General features: G+C 48.3%; 1 protein-coding gene across 1 annotated transcript in view; it reads left to right on the plus strand.

Moving 5' to 3' along the window:
- Positions 1-17844, plus strand: part of BRPF3 (bromodomain and PHD finger containing 3) — a 35522-nt gene extending 17678 nt beyond the window's left edge. Inside the window, exons 9-13 of the mRNA XM_049890650.1 lie at positions 3125-3218; positions 6941-7038; positions 9995-10092; positions 13910-14064; positions 15434-17844. Of these exons, the coding sequence (XP_049746607.1) occupies positions 3125-3218; positions 6941-7038; positions 9995-10092; positions 13910-14064; positions 15434-15617 (629 nt within the window). The 3' untranslated portion in view covers positions 15618-17844. The remainder of the gene's footprint in view (positions 1-3124; positions 3219-6940; positions 7039-9994; positions 10093-13909; positions 14065-15433) is intronic.
- The last annotated feature ends 1811 nt before the right edge of the window (positions 17845-19655 follow it).

Raw genomic sequence — 19655 nt, forward strand, 5'->3', positions numbered from 1 at the left:
CTCCTCCATCAGCCAGCTACCTAATGGCCCCTGTGGACTCCATTAGTAGCATAGAGGGCTTTCATAGCTCCCAGTTGGGCCTAGCGCATAAGTAGTGACCTGGGAAACAGGCTATGAGCAAGTATTTTCAGAGAGCTAGATGTGTATCTGGGGCTTTCTTTGGCCCTGTGGGGGATACAGAGCTGTGTATGGTAAAATGACTCAGTTAATTCATCAAATACTTATTGAGCACCTACTGTATTATCAGGCACTATTCTAAGCACTGGGGAAAAAAATCAATGAACAAAATAGACAAAAATCTCTCTTATGGAAGAGACAGACTAAGCAAGTGAGTAAATTGTGTCCTGTATTAGCAGCTATGGAGGAAAATCAAGCAGTGAAGGGGAATAGGGAGTGCTTGGGTGGAAGAGATTATGGTATTAGATAGGGTAGACAGAGAAGCCTTCTGAGGAGGTAACATTTGAGTAGAGATCCAAAGATGTTGAAGGAGAGCCATTTGGGTATCTGTGGGAGGAATGTACCAAAAAGATAAACTAGCAAATGCACAGGCCCTGGAGGTGAGAGCATGCCTGCATGTCTGAGGAACAGCAAGGGGACCTATGTGCCTGCAGCCAAGTGAGCCAGGGGGCGGCAGGAGATGAGGTCACAGAGGTAGGTATGGGGGCTCCATCTTTTAAAGAGGCCTTACTATATGGCCAGCATGAGCTGGTCACATCGGTGTAATAAAATAAGTCAGATTCAGTTCCAGCTCCAGAAGAATCCACAGTCCAAGGGGGAGACTGGATGGTCTCCCAAGATGCAGAGCAATCCCAGTGCTGGACAGTGTGTGGCTGTGTGTCAGGTGACAGGTAGCCCTGCTGGGAGCATTCAGGGAATATGAATTGGAGAAATTGGGAAGGTTTCATGAGAAGGTGGCTCCTAGGCTGGCCCTGAGGGATGGGGAAAGAATGGAAAAAGATAGATGAGGCGAAGAACTCCGGCCTGGGTGTGTGTAAACAGAAGGAGGAAAGAGAGTCTTCGTGGGGAACAGTGAGGAGAGGGGCTACCCAGAACCTCAGGAACCAACACTGGGTGAGTGAGGTGGGCCCAGATTGGAGACTCTTGAATGCTGGACAGAGTAGTGTCATCTTGGTGGGAAGGAGAAGGCCAGCTTGCTTAGAGGGGAGGGGGCTGCTCTTGGCTTGTGCTCCTTGTGTCTCTTTATGTCCATTTATATGGTGGCTTTGGCCTGTGAGACCAGCACTTGCTTCTCTCTGCTTTTCTGTCTTCCTGCCTAACGCTGTATTTCCAACAATACCTTCCCTTCCTTCTGGGCCAAGTTTCTCTGTATTAGAACAATAGTTTGAAATAGAGAGGCAAGAAGAACTTGAGGCCTGGAGTTGGGCAGAGCTGAATTCAAAGCTCAGTCTTCTCAACTCTGTATCCTGGGGCAGGTTAGCTAACCTGTCTGAGATTCTCAGTTTCCTTATCACTGATATGGGCCTAGTGATGGTGATACTACTTTGTAGAGTTCTAAGGACTAGAAATCGCTTGACGTATAGCGGTAAATGGTAGCAGTTACCATTGTTGTCATCCTCTCGGCTGTATCAGGCTCAACCAAACAGCACTAAAAACACTGTGCTAAAAATGGAAAGTCTTGCTATTGGGAAACAGGCCTAGACATTAGGCCTGTCCAACCTGAGGGGACCCACTATTGGAGCTCCTGCTGGAATCTGTTCCTCCCCCACTGTCCCAGCTGCCTGGCACCGGGGAATACATCTGTGCAACCTTAGTTGACTTTCACAAAAACATGTGCTAATCCTTTACAGATGAGGCACCCGAGGCACAGCTGGCTTCAGTGACTTAAATCGAAACCATAAATGTTAGAGGCAGAGCCAGGCCAGAGTCTAGACATCTTGGCCCAAACACCTGCTCTTTAGGTGTGACTTCTACCTAGGGTTTATGGCTTCAAACCAGTTCACAACTGTTTGACCCCCTGCTAAGAATATGCATTTCTAACAAGTTCCCAGGAAGTTATACGTATGAATCACCTGGGGATCTTGTTAAAATGTAGATTCTCATTCATTATATCAGGGGTGGGTATGCAAATTCTCAGCAGGGGGTGAAACCGGAATGAACCAATTGGAAGCCCTGGTTTTGTTGCCAAGGTGTCTGTGACTTTTACAGTTGTTGAGTGCCTGGCACGTCACCACACCGTCTTCGCTCAGCTGTCAGACATGTAGGACTCTGGAGTGTGGTTAGGAATTGGGTAAATGGGGAAGAGAGTGGAAACCTTCACGAGGGTCGTGTCCCTGGGCTGATCAGACAGTCTTCATTTGCCTCTGAAGGGGTCCCTGCTATAAACAGACCTTCTCTCATTCATACTTCATAGCACCCTCCATAAGTAAGAAGGTATTATTTTTACTGTCTTCACAAAAGGGGAAGCCAAGGCTTAAAGAGGAAAAGGGACCTGCCCTGGGTTATAGACTATTTCAGAACCCAGCCTAGGACCCAGGGAATTCTGACTCCCCACCCCAGGAAGGTCTGATCTGTTTTAGTTTTGCTGAAAAGCTTCCCCACCTCCAGTTTTAACTAGTTCTGCTAGATATCTGAGGGTGTAGCTGACACAGAGCCCTTATCCTGCCCCAGCCGCTCCTGACTCCATCCCAAAAGAATGAATCTGGCTGTTGCCAGCTGTATAATAGGGGGTGTGAGTGTTTATCTGAAGAGGCAAGACGGGTGGGCTCCCCGAGAGTCAGAGGAAACTCCCTGATAATTGAGGCTTGAAATTAGAAGCAGATCCAGGGCCACGTGAGCCAGCCAAGGTAGGGAGGTCTTGGTATTTCCCTTTGTAGCCAAATGACAGTAGCCAGAGTTGAGGTATGTTTTCTTTAAAGTGAAACCAGAAGGGTGGGAAGGAAAATGTGGTGTCTGCTCACTGCCCCAGCCAACAGTGCTTTCCCCCAAATCAGCAGTCTTTATCATGTTTTCTCAACCACCCAAGACTCAGTTCCCATAGGGGAAGGAGCAGCCGTCCTCTGCACCCCTGTCTCCCTGAACTCCCGAAGCAGCTTCTGCACCCTGCAGTATGTGTCAGGGGAAGGGAGCTTTCTGCACTCAGGCTCACTCTGTGTGTCCTTGGCAGGCGTGACCAATGGCTTTGGAAAACACACCGAAAGCGGGTCTGACTCAGAATGTAGTTTGGGTCTCAGTGGCGGACTGACATTTGAAGCGTGCAGGTAAGACCACTTACATTGTCCCCAGAGCCTTGTCGCTAACCCCTCCATCCCTGTCTTTATTCTTTGCTTAGCTGTAAATCAAACCTCTTTCTGCTTATCTCCGTTTTTCCCTTCCCCACCCCTGCTATTTCCTGAGGCCTCTTGTCTGTAACTCTGGGAGCTCCCAGGAAACACGGTGACCCTTGACTCTCTCAGGCCTGATCCGAAGGGGTGCAGAGGAGTGGTGCTGACGCTTTACAGGGTTAATGGAGCTGAGTTTGGGTTCTAGAAGGTGGGATAGCTGAATTGCATGTTGCCTGGTAAGGTTAACGTTGGAGCCAGCTCCCCCACACTGCTTCTCCCTTTGGTGCATCATAGCAACGGCCTCTTTAGAGGGGTGGTGTGAGAATAAAAAATGAGCGCATAGGAAATTTGGAAGTACGTGTTACGCCAAAGAGGTCCCTGGCTCTTCTACCACTCTTGAGTTGGGAAGGAATGGATTTCGTTTTGTTTCTCATTCTACCTGAAGGGAGAATTTTGGAGACCATAACTTTAATGTTTTTCCAAGCCCAAGAGTTCATGAAGCCTCCTGCTCTGTGTTCGTGCTCTGCAAGACAGCAGGGAGTGGGAAAATGACTTGTCCCGAAGGCAGACCCCAGGGCCCTTCCACATGGCTGCTGAATGGATCCTGGGTGCAGAGTAGGGGAGGAAAGGTCCCAGGGCAGCACCAAAAGATGACATCTGTCTGTGTTTCCAAAGAAGGATGGGCTCTTTAGTTGGGGTATGTGTTCTGTTAAGCCTTCACTCTACCCAGGCTGCTGGGCTCCTGGTGGAACTACTACAGGAGCCCCTGAGCTACCTCTCAGGCCTGGCCTCGCCCCCACTGTGGTAGGACCCAGCTTTCAGTGGTTCCTTTGAGATTGTTTGTCCTCCCTACCACACCTTAAAGTTGCCCTCGCTTTCTTCCTCCCTGCTGTGGCCTCCAGAGCTATAGGAGTAGTGGATGGGAAAGAAAACAGTTACCAGGCATAGGGAAGAGATAAAGATTCCAGGGTAAGATGCTTGTAGCCCGGTCTTGGGTTCCTGACTCCCTTCAAAGATACAGTGCCTGGAAGCCCAGATCAAATGGGGGTAGGGGAGGGTGGAATTATCAAACTGTCCTCTCTTAGGCTTTGACTAAAGGAGAAGGTTGTGTTGATCCCTCCCTCCGTGAAGGCCACTCTTCGCAGCTGTGGGCCACGGGAAGCAAGCCAGGCCAGGCTGTGGCCAGCCTGTTGATTCAGGCGGTGCGTCTCCATTTCTGTGAATCTCCAGTCCGGTGCCACAGAAACCAATAGGTCTCTGCTCTGTGTAGGAATAATGCCCTTGGAAGGCATTTCCTCTTTAACTCAGGGTTCTCAGTGGAATTTGTGTTTAAAATAGGAGATTGAGGGCTTCCAACTGCATGGGTTTTTTTTTTTTTTTTTAACTACACTGTGGTAATAAGGATAATAAATAAATAAAGGAAGGTGTTACCTATTAATTAGACTGGAATTGTAGAATCCTAGGATTTGAAGGAACTTCCGGTCCCTTAACTCCCCATCCTCACCTGCCCTTTGGTTGATCTTTTCTGATTATTTTCTAAGCAGATTGGGGCAGAACCCCTTTTCTATGGGTCACTCATTCAACTATTAATAACTGAGCACCTACTGTGTGTCAGGTACTGCTCTGAACACTGATGTAGTGTCTGTTTTTATGGAGCTTATCTCTGGAGGGGCGGGGGTGGACATTAAACCAGTAAACAAAGTAATTATAGATTGAGTTGCCTGTTGGGCCTGGGCGACTTGGAGAGAGGGCTGCTCAGGCCATGATCTGCCCGCTTGTGCTTTTTCCTGCAAATCAGAACACACGCAGACCTAGTTGTGGTGTTTCATCCTATTTTATTAAGCTCATCCTTCTCAGAGCTCCTCATCCCATAGAACAATAATAGTAGTTTGTACTACTTAATGTGAGACATTGAGATTTACTTCCATTCATATATAATAATAATTACAGCTGCCTTTTACTGAGTACTTGGTGTGTGCTGTACTAAGTGCCTCATGTATATTAATTCAGTAAATCCTCACAAGAGCACCTGGAGAACAAAAGCCTGGGAGAGGCTAAATGACTTGCTCACAATCACAGAGCTAGAGTAGAAAAGCCAGGTTTTGAACCCAGGTGGTCTGGTGCCAGTGTTCAGGGCACTTTGCTGTGCTCTCTTCTCTCTCTTTTGAGGATGTCTCCCCAAATCCACTATGTGAACTTTGAGAGGCTTTCCTAACAAAAATACTTGTGCAAGGCCTCAGAGAATCGAAGCCCAGTGACAAATTTTTGTAGGGTGAGTGGGAGCTACATCCTGAATGTGGGCTGGCCGTCTTTTGTTTCTGTGTTTTCTCAAACAGGTCCTAATTTTCACTAGTTGGAAAAAAAAACTCCCAACCCAACTACTGGTTACTGAAGGATTATGATTCATTGGGGTCTGATGAAGCAAGGTTTTCTGTCTATGATCATGTTAAGGCAGTTATGATTCAGTAAAACAGGAGTACCCTCCTCTGTAGCTAGTCCTAACCCCAGCCTCTTCCTATCCTAAGGGCTTCTTAAGCATTCCTTCTCTTCTGCAGATCTGTCGAACCTATTTTTTAAGCATTCTTTTTAGTAGAGAAAATTCCGTAGCAGTAATACGAAAATAAGGAGCCCTGGTGTAGCAACAATTAAGTGCCAGGCTGCTAACTGAAAGGTTGGTAGTTCAAACCCATCCAGCAGCTCTGAGGGAGAAAGACCTGGAGATCTGCTCCTGTAAAGATTACAGTCTAGAAAACCCTATGGGGCAGGTCTGCTCAGTCACGTGCTGTCGCTATGAGCTGAGATCGACTTGAGGCACCTAACAATATTAAAAGGAGTTTGAAAGGAAACAAGCCCTAGCCTCATCATTGTTGCCTGGAGGCGTTGCTTCATAGTGATACATGGAGAATCTGTTAAATCACCTGGAGTATCACCTGGAGAACTGTTAAAAATGTGATAACTGGGTAGGCCTCACTTATACCATTGCTTTGCTATAACTATTCTCACGTTTGCCTGTTACTTTCCAGTCTTTGTCCAATATATGTTTGTACTTTCTTGCATTATCCATGTAAGAAAAAAACTGGTCTGCTTCTAAATGAAAAAAGTTATAAATATATATATATATATCATCTCTCCCTACCCAAGAGAACAGGGAGCAGGAGCAGAGCAGACTGTTCTTCCCTGAGCTCCCCTCTGTCTTCACACACACAAACCATTTGGAAGGGAGGACTGGATTTTTTTTTTTTCTCCAATATAAAAATGTCTGTTTTGATTAAGGAAGTAAGACATGTCTGTTGGGAAAGAGGCAGATTTTTGTACTCAAAAAATATATTGGTTTCTAAAGAAGAAGTAATGTGAACCATGGAGTAAAGAACTCTGGGCAGATGTGAGAAGGCCCTTCCTTGTGGCCAGGCTGTCCGGGCTCTGCAAGGATTGACAAGTGACTGGGGTTGCCCATCCTCTGTGGGTGAAGTCCAGAGTTGCTGGACAGGGGGCAGGGGGACTCCTTCCAGATTAAATGGGTAAAGTTGGGGAAGGTGAGAAACCATCCTCCCTGCAGGCTTTTTGCAGCATTTGACTCCTGTCAAAGATGGAAAAAGAGGGGTAGGTGTGTTTATCATCAAGATTGCTCATTTCTCCCCCTCTCCTTGCTCTGTATGCAGTGGTCTGACACCCCCAAAACGTAGCCGTGGGAAGCCAGCCCTGTCTCGAGTGCCCTTCCTGGAAGGTGTGAATGGAGACTCTGACTACAGCGGTTCAGGTGAGTATTGGGGTTCAGATGGAGCGGGGGGTGGGGGCAGAACTTTGGGAGAGTCAGCTCTATAGGCTGCTGTCCTGTTGGGGATGCAGAACGAGGCAGCCAGTCCCTGAGCTCCTCCAAACCTTCTGGCACTGGGCAGAAAGGTGGCCCTTCCTCCCAGGTCATTCATACTCTTTTTTTTTTTGTAATTCATCTTAAATTTCAGTAGGTCATACATGCCCATGGTAACAGAAACCAAAAAAGTACAAAAGGATATAGAATGAAAAGCAGCACTCCCCTCCCTGTTAGCAGTTACTAACAACAACCACTTTTTAGTTTCTTTTGTTGTTTTCCAGAGCTAATCCACATACTCAAGCCAAATTGTGTATGTATTTATAAGCGAAAGAGTAGAGAAGCCTAATACACGCATGCTGCCCTAAACCACGCCTTTTATTTAGGTAATTGATAATGTGTCTTGGAGATCTTCTGCCTTCTCTTTTAATCGGCTGTCTAGTGTTCCATAAATTACTTAACCAACCTGCTTAAGGTGGACATTTAGATTGTTGTCACTCATTAGCTATCACAATCAGTACTGCAGCGAGCACCCCTGTACAAAGATCATGTTTTATACAGGGGGAGTGTATCTGTAGAAGTGGAATTACTGTATTGACAGAAGCGTGCATTTGTAATTTTGATTGGTACTGCCAGACCGCCCTCACAATGGCCTGTATCGCTGAATCTCACACCTGTTAAAAAACCTATTGCTGTCGAGTCGATTCTGACTCATAGCGACCCTATAGGACACAGTAGAACTGCCCTATAGAGTTTCCAAGGAGCACCTGGTGGATTCGAACTGCGGACCTTTTGATTAGCAGCCGTAGCACTTAACCACCGTACCACCGGGGTTTCCAGAGTCTTACACACAACCCTGTAATTTCATGTTATCCAGTGCTTTCAGCCTGCTCCTCATAAGACATTCTCCTCTAGCTGGTCCAGACAGTAAAATTCATGGGTCTCGTTTCCTTGGACCAAGCACATAAAGGGCAGGGAAGGGCCAAGAGGAGAGGCTTGGGTGGTGCTCATGTGGAGCAGGGGCAGAGTGGGCTGGTCTCTGAGCTTCCTCTGTCCGGCTGTCATGGAGACTAATGCATTCTCTGGATGCCCAGTCTTTCTTTAAAGCTTCTGCCTAACACAGGCTTCAGAGCTTCTCTTTCCCTCTTTCCTTTCCCCATTGCTTTATTTTCTCTTAGCATCAGTTTCTTTCTTGTGTGTGTGTTGATGAATGCATGCCTTCCGTGTTTCATTACTGTCTGTGACTGTCAGCTCCCAGAAGGCAGGGCTTACGTCTAGATGAATTTGTACAGCATCTAGCACAAGACTGGGAGCACATTGACACATACTTGTGCTTTCTGGTGGTGATGTTTTATTTTTACTTTACAAAGTTACATAGTTTTGTTTAAAATGGTGCCAAAGGAGATTGACCTCTCACAGTCCCGTCGCCTTGACACAGTTGTCTTCGTTTCACTGTGTTCCTTTCTCTTTGTTTGAGGGACATTTTTAACAAAATGCTAATCCAAAACACACGCACTTTCATGGTCTGCTTTTTTCAGTGTTAAACGCCTTTTTCGTGTTGACACATAATCTTCGTATTTCTCATTTTAGTGCAACAGTATATCTTCCAATCAGTGCATTGTAAATTAATTAACCATTCTTCTGTTGTTAGACATTTGGGTTATTTTCAATTTTTAACATTATGTAGTGGCCTATATTTTTGTCCAAAATCCTTTCATTTGTTTCTAAAGTTATTTTTCTTAGAATAAATTCCCAGAGAAGGAGTTTACTAAAACAGATGGTTCATACTGTTTTTTTTATGGCTCTTGGTACATACCGCCAAATTACATTCCGAAAGGATTGGACCGGTCTGCAATTTCATCAGCAGCGTATGACTGCACCAGCTTCCCCGCACCTACCTCTTCAGTATTAGATTTTATCTTTTTGTTGTTATTGTCGTTGCCTCAGTAGATACAAAAGAATGCCTCGTTATTACTTTAGTACATTTTTAAAAAGTTATAAATGAGGGTAGTAATGTTTCCTTAGAAACATAATTTTCACTGTCTGGGGTTTGGGCCTTTTCTTTGGCTGAGTGTGGTCACTTCCTTGGGCAGGGACAGAGAGGTTCCTCTCTGTTCAGAAGCGTTGGGGAAGCACCCTTCATGCCTGCTAATGCAGTAGGTACAGAACAAAGTAAGCTGAAGAGATGCGGTGCCTGCCCCAGGCTGGACACCAAACCTGAGGTTCTGAAAAAAGCAGGCATGTGAAGGACCTGCAACCTAAACCTGCTTGGCCCTGCAGCCAGGTGACCTAGATGACCAGCTGTGTCCTTTCAGAGGAGAACTCATTTAGCAAATGGTTTCCTTGGGATGCCCTTCCCAGGCACCTTTATTCAGGAAGCCTTCATCATAAGGACTTCCCGCTTAGAGAGGCCCAGAGAGCAATAAGTGGCTTTACCCAAGTTGGCCCTTGACCCTTCTCCCTGGGGCCTTGGTAATGCAGCAGTTATGTTTTTCCAGAGAACGCTTTCACATGACTGGGGAAAAAAAAATTCAAAAGAAGAATATTTCATAACGTGAAAATTACATGAAATTCAAATTTCAGTGTCTCTAAATGAAGTTTTATTGGGACACAGCCATGCTAATTCGTTTATGGAGGCTGCTTTCATATACAGTAGTAGAGTTGAGAGACCCTGTGGCCCACAGAACCTGAAATATTTCAAATCTGGCCCTTTATAGGAAAAGTTTCTGACCCCTGATCTAGTCTAAGGACCTCTCCTAAGGAAAGGGCAGGGGAGAGGAAGGGTGGAGGGGATGTTGTTGACTCATTCTTGGGCTGCCCCAGTATAATGGAGGCCACAGCCAGGCCTCTGGGCACCATTCCAAGTCCCCTTTGGGCACTGTCTCCTCCCCTCCCCCACCCCCAGGCAGAAGCCTCCTGATGCCCTTTGAAGACCGCGGAGACCTGGAGCCCCTGGAGCTGGTGTGGGCCAAGTGCCGAGGCTACCCCTCCTACCCTGCCTTGGTGAGTCTGCCCCAGACACCACCCTCCTACCTCCCATGGGTGGTTCTGGCCCCTGCCTTGCCTCCGGGGCTTATCTGATTGGATCAAGCCAGCAGAGTGTAGTGGGAGTCAGGGTGCCTTCAGCTACAGAAGGGAGGGAGGTTTTACCCCAGCCTGGGTGGGTCAAACCAGCAAGGCTTCCAGCTTGGGGCACTTGAAATAGGGCTAAAGTTATGTGTACAGAGACTAGGGTTCTTAGGGTTTAAATAGCATTTATTTGCTTATGCATAAAAGTAGTATGTGCTGATGGTAGAGAATTTACGAAGCTACTAATAGTGCTTAGGTCTTTTAGTAAACCTCTGTCATGCTAAGTCCTTCAAATACTGAGGAAGGTACAGTTATTCCCATTTTACAGGGAAGAAAACGGAGGATTTGTTACCTGTGGTCAACCAGCTGAGAGTGGCAGGGTTGAAATTTGAGCCCAGGGCTTAAAATGTGTGATGCCGAAGCCTGAGTTCTGAGCCACTAAATTAAAAATCATCCACAGTCCCATCTATTCTTGTGTATATCCATTCAGCCTTTTTTTAGTGCATAACTCTGCATATATGAAAGACTGTAGTGTTTTTAACCTCGTTTCACTTAACAGCATACCGTGAGCATGAGCGTCTTATGCCATTAAACATTCTTCGTCAACATCACTCTTAATGACTGCATCGTCCTCTGTTGTATGCGTGTACATAATTTAACCATTCCCTAGTTGGTCGTTTAGATTGTTTTGAATTTTTCACCGTGACAAACAGCCAGCAATAAACATCATTGTAGTTCTACCTTTGTGCACATCCATGATTATCTCTTTACAGTGAGTTTCTAGGGGCATCTTCTTGGGGAAAGTCTACGCAGCATGCTACAGCTTTGATACAGATTGCTAGGTTGCCCTTCAGAAAGTTAGTTCTAGTTTACACTCCCACCAAACCCATTGCCGTGGAGTTGATTCCGACTCATAGCGACCCTATAGGACAGAGTATAACTGCCTCATAGGGTTTCCAAGGAGCACCTGGTGGATTTGAACTGCTGACTTTTGGGTTAGCCGCTGTAGCTCATAACCACTACGCCACCAGGGATAGCTAAAAGTCCATTTCTTCCACATCTTTACCACCTTGATTGTTATTTCTTGGATCTCTTTCAGTACTGGGGAGGTAATGTTCACCCGGCTCTGGATTCTAAGCCTTTGGAGCATATCAGAATGACCTGGGGAAATTTTTTTAATAATGCAGACACCGAGGTCCCATCCCAGAACTACCACATTAGACTGTCTGGGACCAGATGGAGGCATGAGTGTAAAAAGCTTCCCAGGTGATCTGTCACCAAAGGTGACAGACCCGCTACCTCTGGCATGCACAGTGCTTTGGGCTTCTCGTTCCTTCACATCTGTGGCTCTTTTGATCCTAGTGGCATCCTTTTAAGATAAAGAGGGCAGGGACTCTGATCCTCTTTGGACAGTCAAGGAAACTATAGCCCAAAAGGTTATACAACTTGCTGGAGGCAGTATTGGAGGCCATGTGGCTGCCAGGCTCCCCCCTTAGCTATGTGGAGCGGGACCCCACACAGCGATCTCTGCAGCTGAAAAAGTTGAGCCTGGGGCTGCCCCAGGTGAGACCCCGGCAGCTTAGCTCACTGAAGAAATGATCAAGGCTGTGCAGGTTTGGGTTTTTTTTTTTAAACCTCGGAACTCAAAAAAAGGCAATCTGCAGTTAGTCGTTTTTGTTTCTGTTTTTAATTATCTTCTTAATCATACATGGTTTTTTCAGTATTAAAGGTATTGAACCACCACCTGAAAACCCCACCACCTGAACGCAACCTGTGTTTTTATTGAGGTGTACGCTCTCCCAGTCTTTCCTATGCTTACTTAAATATGTACTTATATCTATAGTGAATATACAGTTTTTAATCTTTTTTTTAACGCTTGTCTTTTTAAAAAATGCTTTCATTTTGTCTTTGCTTTTATTTTTTTTAAGTGTAAAAGTAATGTATCCAAATGATAGAATTTTTGGAAAAATAGAGAAAAATAAGCAATGCTAAGGTGTCCACTGTAAGCATTCTGTGTCATCTCTCTTGTTTTTTCTTTAGTAATTACAGTATATGTATACATTTACTATATAACGTCTTAAATTGTATCACAGGCTTTCTTTTCATGTTATTTCGCATCCGCATAACATTCCATTGAATGAATGGACCATTACTACCTTAGGACAAAGTTGCTACTGTCTTCTTAAAAAGAGAGGAGAGCTTTCCTCAAATGACAGACCTATCCACCTTGCTCTTGCCCTCGGGGGAGATTTTTTGAGTACCCTGAACCCTAAGGTAGGACCGGGGTAGCCTCATGAAGAGGAAACATCAGAGTAGCTCCAATAACCAAGGAAGCCCAGGAGGGTGCATGTAGTGGTTCTTGTTAGCACCTTCAGTTCCATTCCCAGAAAGGACAGACTGACTGAGAGGCTAGAGTTTTGAGCATATCACACAGCTGGGGGGCAGGGTGGGATGGTTCTTCCTTAAAGTCTTAACCAGAGCACCTGCTTTCAGCTGCTTACCCTGAGAGGAATGTAGGGAAGCTGGCAGACACCCAAAGGTAAATGATGAGAATAGCTTATTGTGAGAAGAGGCCCCCAGGGGAAGGGCATAGGAATTAAGATTGCTCTGTCTCTGGAGGAGGCTGCTTCCTCAGCAAGTTTCCAAGTCTCTGGGGCCTTAGCTCACAGAGATCATCTGCCAGCTGCTCTGGAAGCTGGCTGTGTAGGAGGCAGCAGAGGCCCGAGCCTTGTCCAGGTAGCTGGTTTTAGTCCCAGCCCTGGCTTCAGCCTGCTACATCCTCTTTCTGTGCCAGACATCTTCCTCTGTCAGCTAATAATTGCTACACCGCACATTGCCCAGCATCAGCAGGAGGGTGAAATAAGATGATCAGGGGCCTTGGTAACTTGCAGAATGCTCCCTGGAGCTGGAGAATTACTGCAGTGTTGGTGCTGCTAGGTATTTTGCTGAGCACCTGCTCTGAGCTAGGCCGGGGCTGAGCGCTAGAAACACAGCCGTGAACAAGACAGGCCCAGCCTCTGCCTGTGTGAGCTTGCAGCCTCGAGGATTCATCCTCCAGTGGTCCTTGTTTTCCGACCACACCATTCCCCCTCTCCAGTGACCCTCTGCCCTCAGTCTTCTGTCTGTACACTGGGCTTTCTCTCTGATCTTGGTGGCAAGTGGAGCCCCTTGATTTACCATGGGGATGTTACAAGCGCCTCTGGTCCACAGACCTGGAAGAATTGTAGTCAGACAGGAAGGTAAAACTGAAGGAACGCGCCCTCCTGCTGATGAACTGTCTTCACCACCATGGTGCCTGGTGGACCCTTGAGCACTTGGGATGAATTGTGAAGGTCCCAAAGAGAAATTGACAGGGAAAAAACGACCTCCGCTCTTCTCCCTAATGCACTTTGGGAGGAAGGAGTTTGCCTGTCTGGCCTAGACATCAGTACCCCACTCAGTTCTGACACACGCCACATGCTGGCTTTCCACTGCGTCTGTTTCAGCTCTGGGGCCTAACAATTGGTGGAGCAAGCTCCCTCTCAGGTTGGGCAGGGCCAGAGGATTAGGACAACAAACTGGGGAAACAGTCAAGATTTCTGCCTTGCGGTACTGGGAGTCCTGGAAAAGGTCAGCCCTCCATTACATGGTGGTGGGCAGGGCCAAGTCCCTGCATAGCTTTGGCATGGGGTGGCTCAGCAGTGAGTCCTGAGATAGAGCACTCTGTCTGCCCCGCCAGCCCCTGCTGAGTGCCCTCCTTTCCTGCCTCCAGATCATCGATCCCAAGATGCCCCGGGAGGGCCTCCTGCACAATGGTGTCCCCATCCCAGTCCCCCCGCTGGATGTGCTGAAGCTGGGAGAGCAGAGACAGGCAGAGGCTGGAGAGAAGCTCTTCCTTGTCCTCTTCTTTGACAACAAGCGCACCTGGTGAGTGGGTGCTACTGCCAGGGGAAAGCCTGCACCAGGTGCAGGCTGAGGGGCCCAGACTGGGAGGCTGTTGAAGTGCTAAAGTGCCCTAAAGGTACACACATGTGCAGTGGACTCAGTCACTCCAGCCCTCTACCAGGTGAAGGGTGAGGCGCTGTCTGCAAGCAGCCAGCCTGTAGTCGCCATGTTGTGGTAACTGAGGGGCGTCACAGATCAGATTCCTCGGGAACACTCTGCAATTGGCAAGACTTCTTACATCAAAACCTGTGGGTGGTGAGGGACGCAGCACTGGGCAGAGGAAGGAGTTGAACTGTGATGCACTTGAAATAGGTGTCAAATGATCTATGGGGAGCTCCCGAGCTATGGGCCCAAGGAGGTGTCAGGAATTGAGGCTGTACTTTTGTTTCGCCCGCATCAAGTAGTCACTGAATGCCAGCTGCTCCAGGGAGCGACCAGGAAGCTCCCTTGATGGAGGCAGATTCCCAGAAGGACTTAGCTGAGAGCCTGCCAGCTGCCAGCATTCCCAGTAGCTTCAGGAATGTCTCGGTCCCGAGAGGTTTCTGGGTGACTCGGTGAAGTGTCCACTACAACGGCATCACTTGCTCATGGTTTACCAACACCTTCAAGTTTTTCTTAGCACCAGCATGCTAAGCACTAGAGTACTTTCACCGCTGCTTCTGCAGAATGAGGAGGTAGAACTGGCTAGTGAAAATAATGATGATAATAATAATAGGAGCTACCATTTGTTGAGTGCTTACTCTGTGTCCTTATGCAAATTGCATTATTTACATGATCTCATTTCATCCTCTTTTAAATCCTTATTAATTCCCTCACAGTCCATTCCTCATAGCCAGAACTGGGGTCCAAATCAACATCAGGCTCAAAGGCTGTGCACTTAGCTGTACCTTGGATTGACCTGGGAAGCTTTAAAAACACACACACTGAGGTGCAGGCCGCACCAGAGATCAGTTCATCAATTTCTGGCACTGGCCCTGCTTCCTTGCTGTAGCTCCTGCTTCCGCCAGGCAGGACAAGGCCCAGAGCCCTCCAGGATGGCTCAGCCAGTCCCAGAGAATGGCAGATGGGCTTCTCGCTGCTCCTGGGCCCTGGCAACCCTCCAGGCTGAGTGAATGCTGGGCTCCAGGGAAGGACATGGTGCAGAGCAGGGCCCATGCTGCTCTCCCCCTGCACACCCTGCTTGGTGCCCTGACTCACCAGGCTCTTGGTAGCCTCCTGCCTAGGGTGTCCCAGGCAACCTCCCTCTGCCCTGTCCCCTCCCCCAGCCTTGCTGGTCCTGGGCAGGTGGGTTCTGAGAGCCCTCTTGTGGGACCTGCCATGGCCCAGGCCTCTTAGTGTGGTTGCATTTCAGGCAGTGGCTTCCGAGGGACAAAGTCCTGCCCCTGGGTGTGGAAGACACCGTGGACAAGCTCAAGATGCTGGAAGGCCGCAAGACCAGCATCCGCAAGTCTGTGCAGGTGGCCTACGACCGTGCAATGATCCACCTGAGCCGTGTCCGGGGGCCCCACTCCTTCGTCACCTCTAGCTACCTGTGAAGGCAGAGCCTGGCCTGCATCTGCTTGCCCTGCCTCCGTCCTGTGGGCCACAGAGAAGCCTCTTCCTGCCTCAGCCAGACATGTGGCCGGCAGCTTCCCTCTCTCATGGCAGGACAGGGACTGGGGCTATGTCTCCTCAACGGCCTGGCCCCAGCTTTGACCAACCACATGGCTCTCCTGGCAGGCCTGCTGTGTGCCAAAAACTCCCACTCAAGGTCCTTCAGGGGAGAGTCCACTGAAGAACCAGGTAGAAGTAGAAATAGCTGTTGAGTCTTGGGCCCAGCTGAGGAGATGGACCTGGCCTAGAGGGCAGGGGGGCCTGGGCTCTCCCCAGGGGGCTGCCTGGCCCCCTCCACCCCACTCCGAACTAACTCCACCTCAGGGCGGGCAAGGCTCTGACGCTGATCCCAGAGGTGCTGTGGATACGCTAGGGTCCCGCGGGGAACCTCACCGAGCTCACCCTTTCTCTCCCCCATCATCACCCATTCTCACTCTACCCTGTCTCAGTCTCTCTCTCTGTCCCATGTTCCTTTCCTTACCTTCTCCTGTGCCAAACTGACAGAAACCATCCCAAAGTGGTCTTTTTCTTTAATGTCTCATTCCCCTTGAGGCCAGCTGCCATGCTAGGTGGGTGCTTTCACCTGGCTCCTCAGGACCCAGGACAGAGGCAGGCACACCACCCAGGGTGGCTCCCCAGCAGGCCCCCCCCCATAATACCCACCCATGACCTTCACACGTGCTGCAGACCCTCAGCTATGAGGCTGGGCTGTGAGCACTTGCCCCTCGGACTGCAGGCGAGGCCCCTTCTCCTGCTCCTGGCCTTGCCGAGGGGTGGGCTGAGGCTGGGTGGGCAGGCTCCCGTCTGCAGGCCAGGCCACTCGTGGGAGTGTCCATCTGTCCACTGGATGTTGAGGGCTGTTTGGGGTGGAGCCCCTCTGTGTCCTTCAGCTGGGTCGGCCCCTGCCCCTCCCATCCTCTCCTTGGGGGGCTTTTGTTATTTTGCACCTGCATCCTTAGGCCTCACCCCACCCCCGTGGCTGGTGTGGTGCCTCCATCAGCATCATCCTGTCCTGCACTCTGCCCTGCCCAGCCTCTGCTGCTCCCACCTCCAAACTCCAGGGAATGCCACGCTCTTATTTCAAACCATGTCCCCTTCCCTCTCCCTTCACCCTTCTTCCTACCGCCACCGTCTCAAAAATGGAAGAAGAAAAAAAGAACAACTGTGAATGGGGAATGCTGACTAAGAAACCAACACAACTTTCAGAGGCTTCGATGTCTGTTCTCTGGATGTTTCTTTTCACCTCTTAAGCACCAAAGTCGCAGGGCCAGGTTGCAGGCCACTGATTGCCGTGTTGATTTTTAACCTTTTTTTTTAATTGTTTTAAACGTTTTCATAGGGGAGTTTTGGACAAAACGAAGTCACTGGGGAGATCACTGCCATTTTTACGCACTCGACTTTTTAAAAAAATACAACCAACCAACCACCACAACTTCTTATACCTTTGGGACATGAGCCAGAGTTTAAAAAGGAATCCAACAAAATTATCTGTAACATAAAGGATGGGGTTTTGGATTTTGTACCATAATAAAAATACAATACAGCATATGGCTAGGGAAGGACATGGTGTATATAATTGTATAATACTGTTCTAAATTATTCAGGCCTATAGTTTCCATTATTGGAGTCCTCCATTGTGTGGCTGAGTATTTTGAATGCACACAGTGTCATTTATTTAAAGGAGCCAATGTTTCCCCCCTCTCCCCAGGTAGTTGGTCAGCTGTGGACTTTGTGACCTGTGTCTAAACCTGTGTTTTAAGATCTTGGGGCGTTCACCCTCTCTCTCTATTTCTATGTCTGCCTAGCCCTTCCCTGACACTTTCTCCCTCTCTATTTTTTCAGTCTCTGAATCAGTCTCTCTCTGAGTCTCATTTTTAAAAATGCTCTTTTAGAACGGGAAATGGCTCAGATCCTGCTGTGGCACGGGGCCTTTGTGTCTCTGTCGCGTCTGCTGTGAAGCACACGATGCTCTATTTATTGTAGAAAGTGACTTTATTTGCTTTCTAGAATTGTTTATAACAGATGGTATAAGAGAGGTAATAAACAGAGAAAAATCTATGCTTGTAAAGAATACAAAAGTTAATTTTACCTACTATAATATGACTGTCTGAAACTTATTTTCTCTCCGAGAAATAAATGTTCTAATGGGCAGCAGTCGCTGTGCTGTGTTTGGTGTGATCAGTGGGGGCCTGCCCCTCTTTTTAATTCCTAAGCCCACTCCCTCCTCCAAAAGGCAGGGACACTTAAAAATGGGGTTGTCCAGCTTTTGCAGGCTCTTTGGTGGAGTGGGTGCAGATACTGTCTGTCTCTTGGACCCCTGAGAAGGGCATGTGGATGGGTTCTGACATTGTTGTCATCCGAGATAGCACCTTCCCTTCTGGAAGCTGTGGAAAGTCCCGTGTGCCTCCCCATGTCAGCTTCTCTGTGGCCATGCTCCTCAGGGGCACTTGTTCCACATTCAGGTGGAGAAGAGGAAGTGAGAGAGATGGCTCTTTGGACATCTCTGGCCCTTGTTTACCATGCTTGCTGAATTGAAGACTCAAGGATGCTCATGCCTTCTTTCTGTTGAGTTTGTTCTCACTCTATAGATGGACACACAGAGAGGCAACATGAGCAAGCTCCTTCGTGAGCTGGAGGAGATCCTTGAGCTTGCCTAGTCTTCATTTTACAAATGAGGAAGCATACCCAGCGAGACTAATAAAAGATTTCTCCAGGGTCAGCCAGCTAATCAATGGCAGCAGAATCCTGGGGCAAGGATCTGGCCAAGGCTTTCCTCGTATGTCCCATAGCATTTCAAGGCTGTGGTGGCCTGTTCTGTACCATGCTGCCCTCTCAGTGGCTAGGGCTCCAACATTTCCAGAAAAGGACATCTGGGCTTGAAACAGAGGGAGAGTTCGTAGGGACAAAACCAGTTCCCAGGCAGGTGGAACTTGGGCCTGGAGTTCAAGAGAAAGGCAAGAGTGGATGACAGAATGTGGGGAGGCACTGAAGATGGCCACTGACACTGACCAGGGCAATTAGAAGGGTGGCCAAGGAGACAGAGAAGGATAAAGGATGAACCTGAGTGAAGCTCCTTGTATTTGGAAGCTGGGAGGGGGTGAGAGACTAGACAGCATCATCAGAGGCGGCTGTTCCCCGGGAAGGGCCTCACAAAGACAGGGTAAACTCTGTGGATCCTCTGGACCCAGCAGCTCTTTCGCAAATGGAGATAAGGAGAGACAGGTCAGAGGTGCTCAGCATCACAAAGTAAGAAGAGCAGCGCTGGGTCAGAATCTAGCACTTCCACCCTCCCCGGGCCTACACATTCAGAACCCTTGAGGTGAGCAAGGAAAGTGTCATTGGGAATTTTACCAAAGTTGTGATTAAAATCTAAGGACCCAAATCTAGAATGATGTGATGCTGGAGCGTGCGAGGGCTCTTTGCCTAGGAGTGGAGAGTCCCATTTTCCTACCAAGTTTAAAAATCTCATTAAAAACATTTGCCAACAACCCTGGTCAGCCTGGCTACTTCTATTAATTTATTAGTTGCCATGAACACTTGAGCGTGAACTTGCCTCTCGGAGTGGCTCTCCTGACCTGGCTAGGCTCTGTGCTTTGACTTGGAGAGGAGAGGGGGGCAGTGGTGAGACTACCAGAGGGCTGAGGGTGTGTGTACTGAGGAGGGATGGAGTGTAGGGGCCTCGTCTACCCCAGAGGTCTGCAGCGCCTCCCAGGGTATCTGTAGGGCAATAAGTGTGCACATCTCTGGCCTCGTTGGCTGCTGCTGTTCTGGTCTTTACCACAACTGGGGCAGGGAAGGAGATCTTTAGAAAAGGAAAATGGCTTCTCCAAAAGATGGGGCAGACATTTCTACTTTACTGTTCGGCAAGGAGGAAGGGTATCGTGTGTGTGTGTGTGTGTGTGTGTGTGTGTCTGTGTCTGTGTCTGCTGGTCCAGAGCTGGAGGAAACTCTTACTCAACCTCGGCACTTGGGGTGCCCTT

The sequence above is a fragment of the Elephas maximus genome, chromosome 1 (assembly GCF_024166365.1).
Source record: "Elephas maximus indicus isolate mEleMax1 chromosome 1, mEleMax1 primary haplotype, whole genome shotgun sequence".
In the NCBI taxonomy this organism is placed as follows: Eukaryota; Metazoa; Chordata; class Mammalia; order Proboscidea; family Elephantidae; genus Elephas; species Elephas maximus.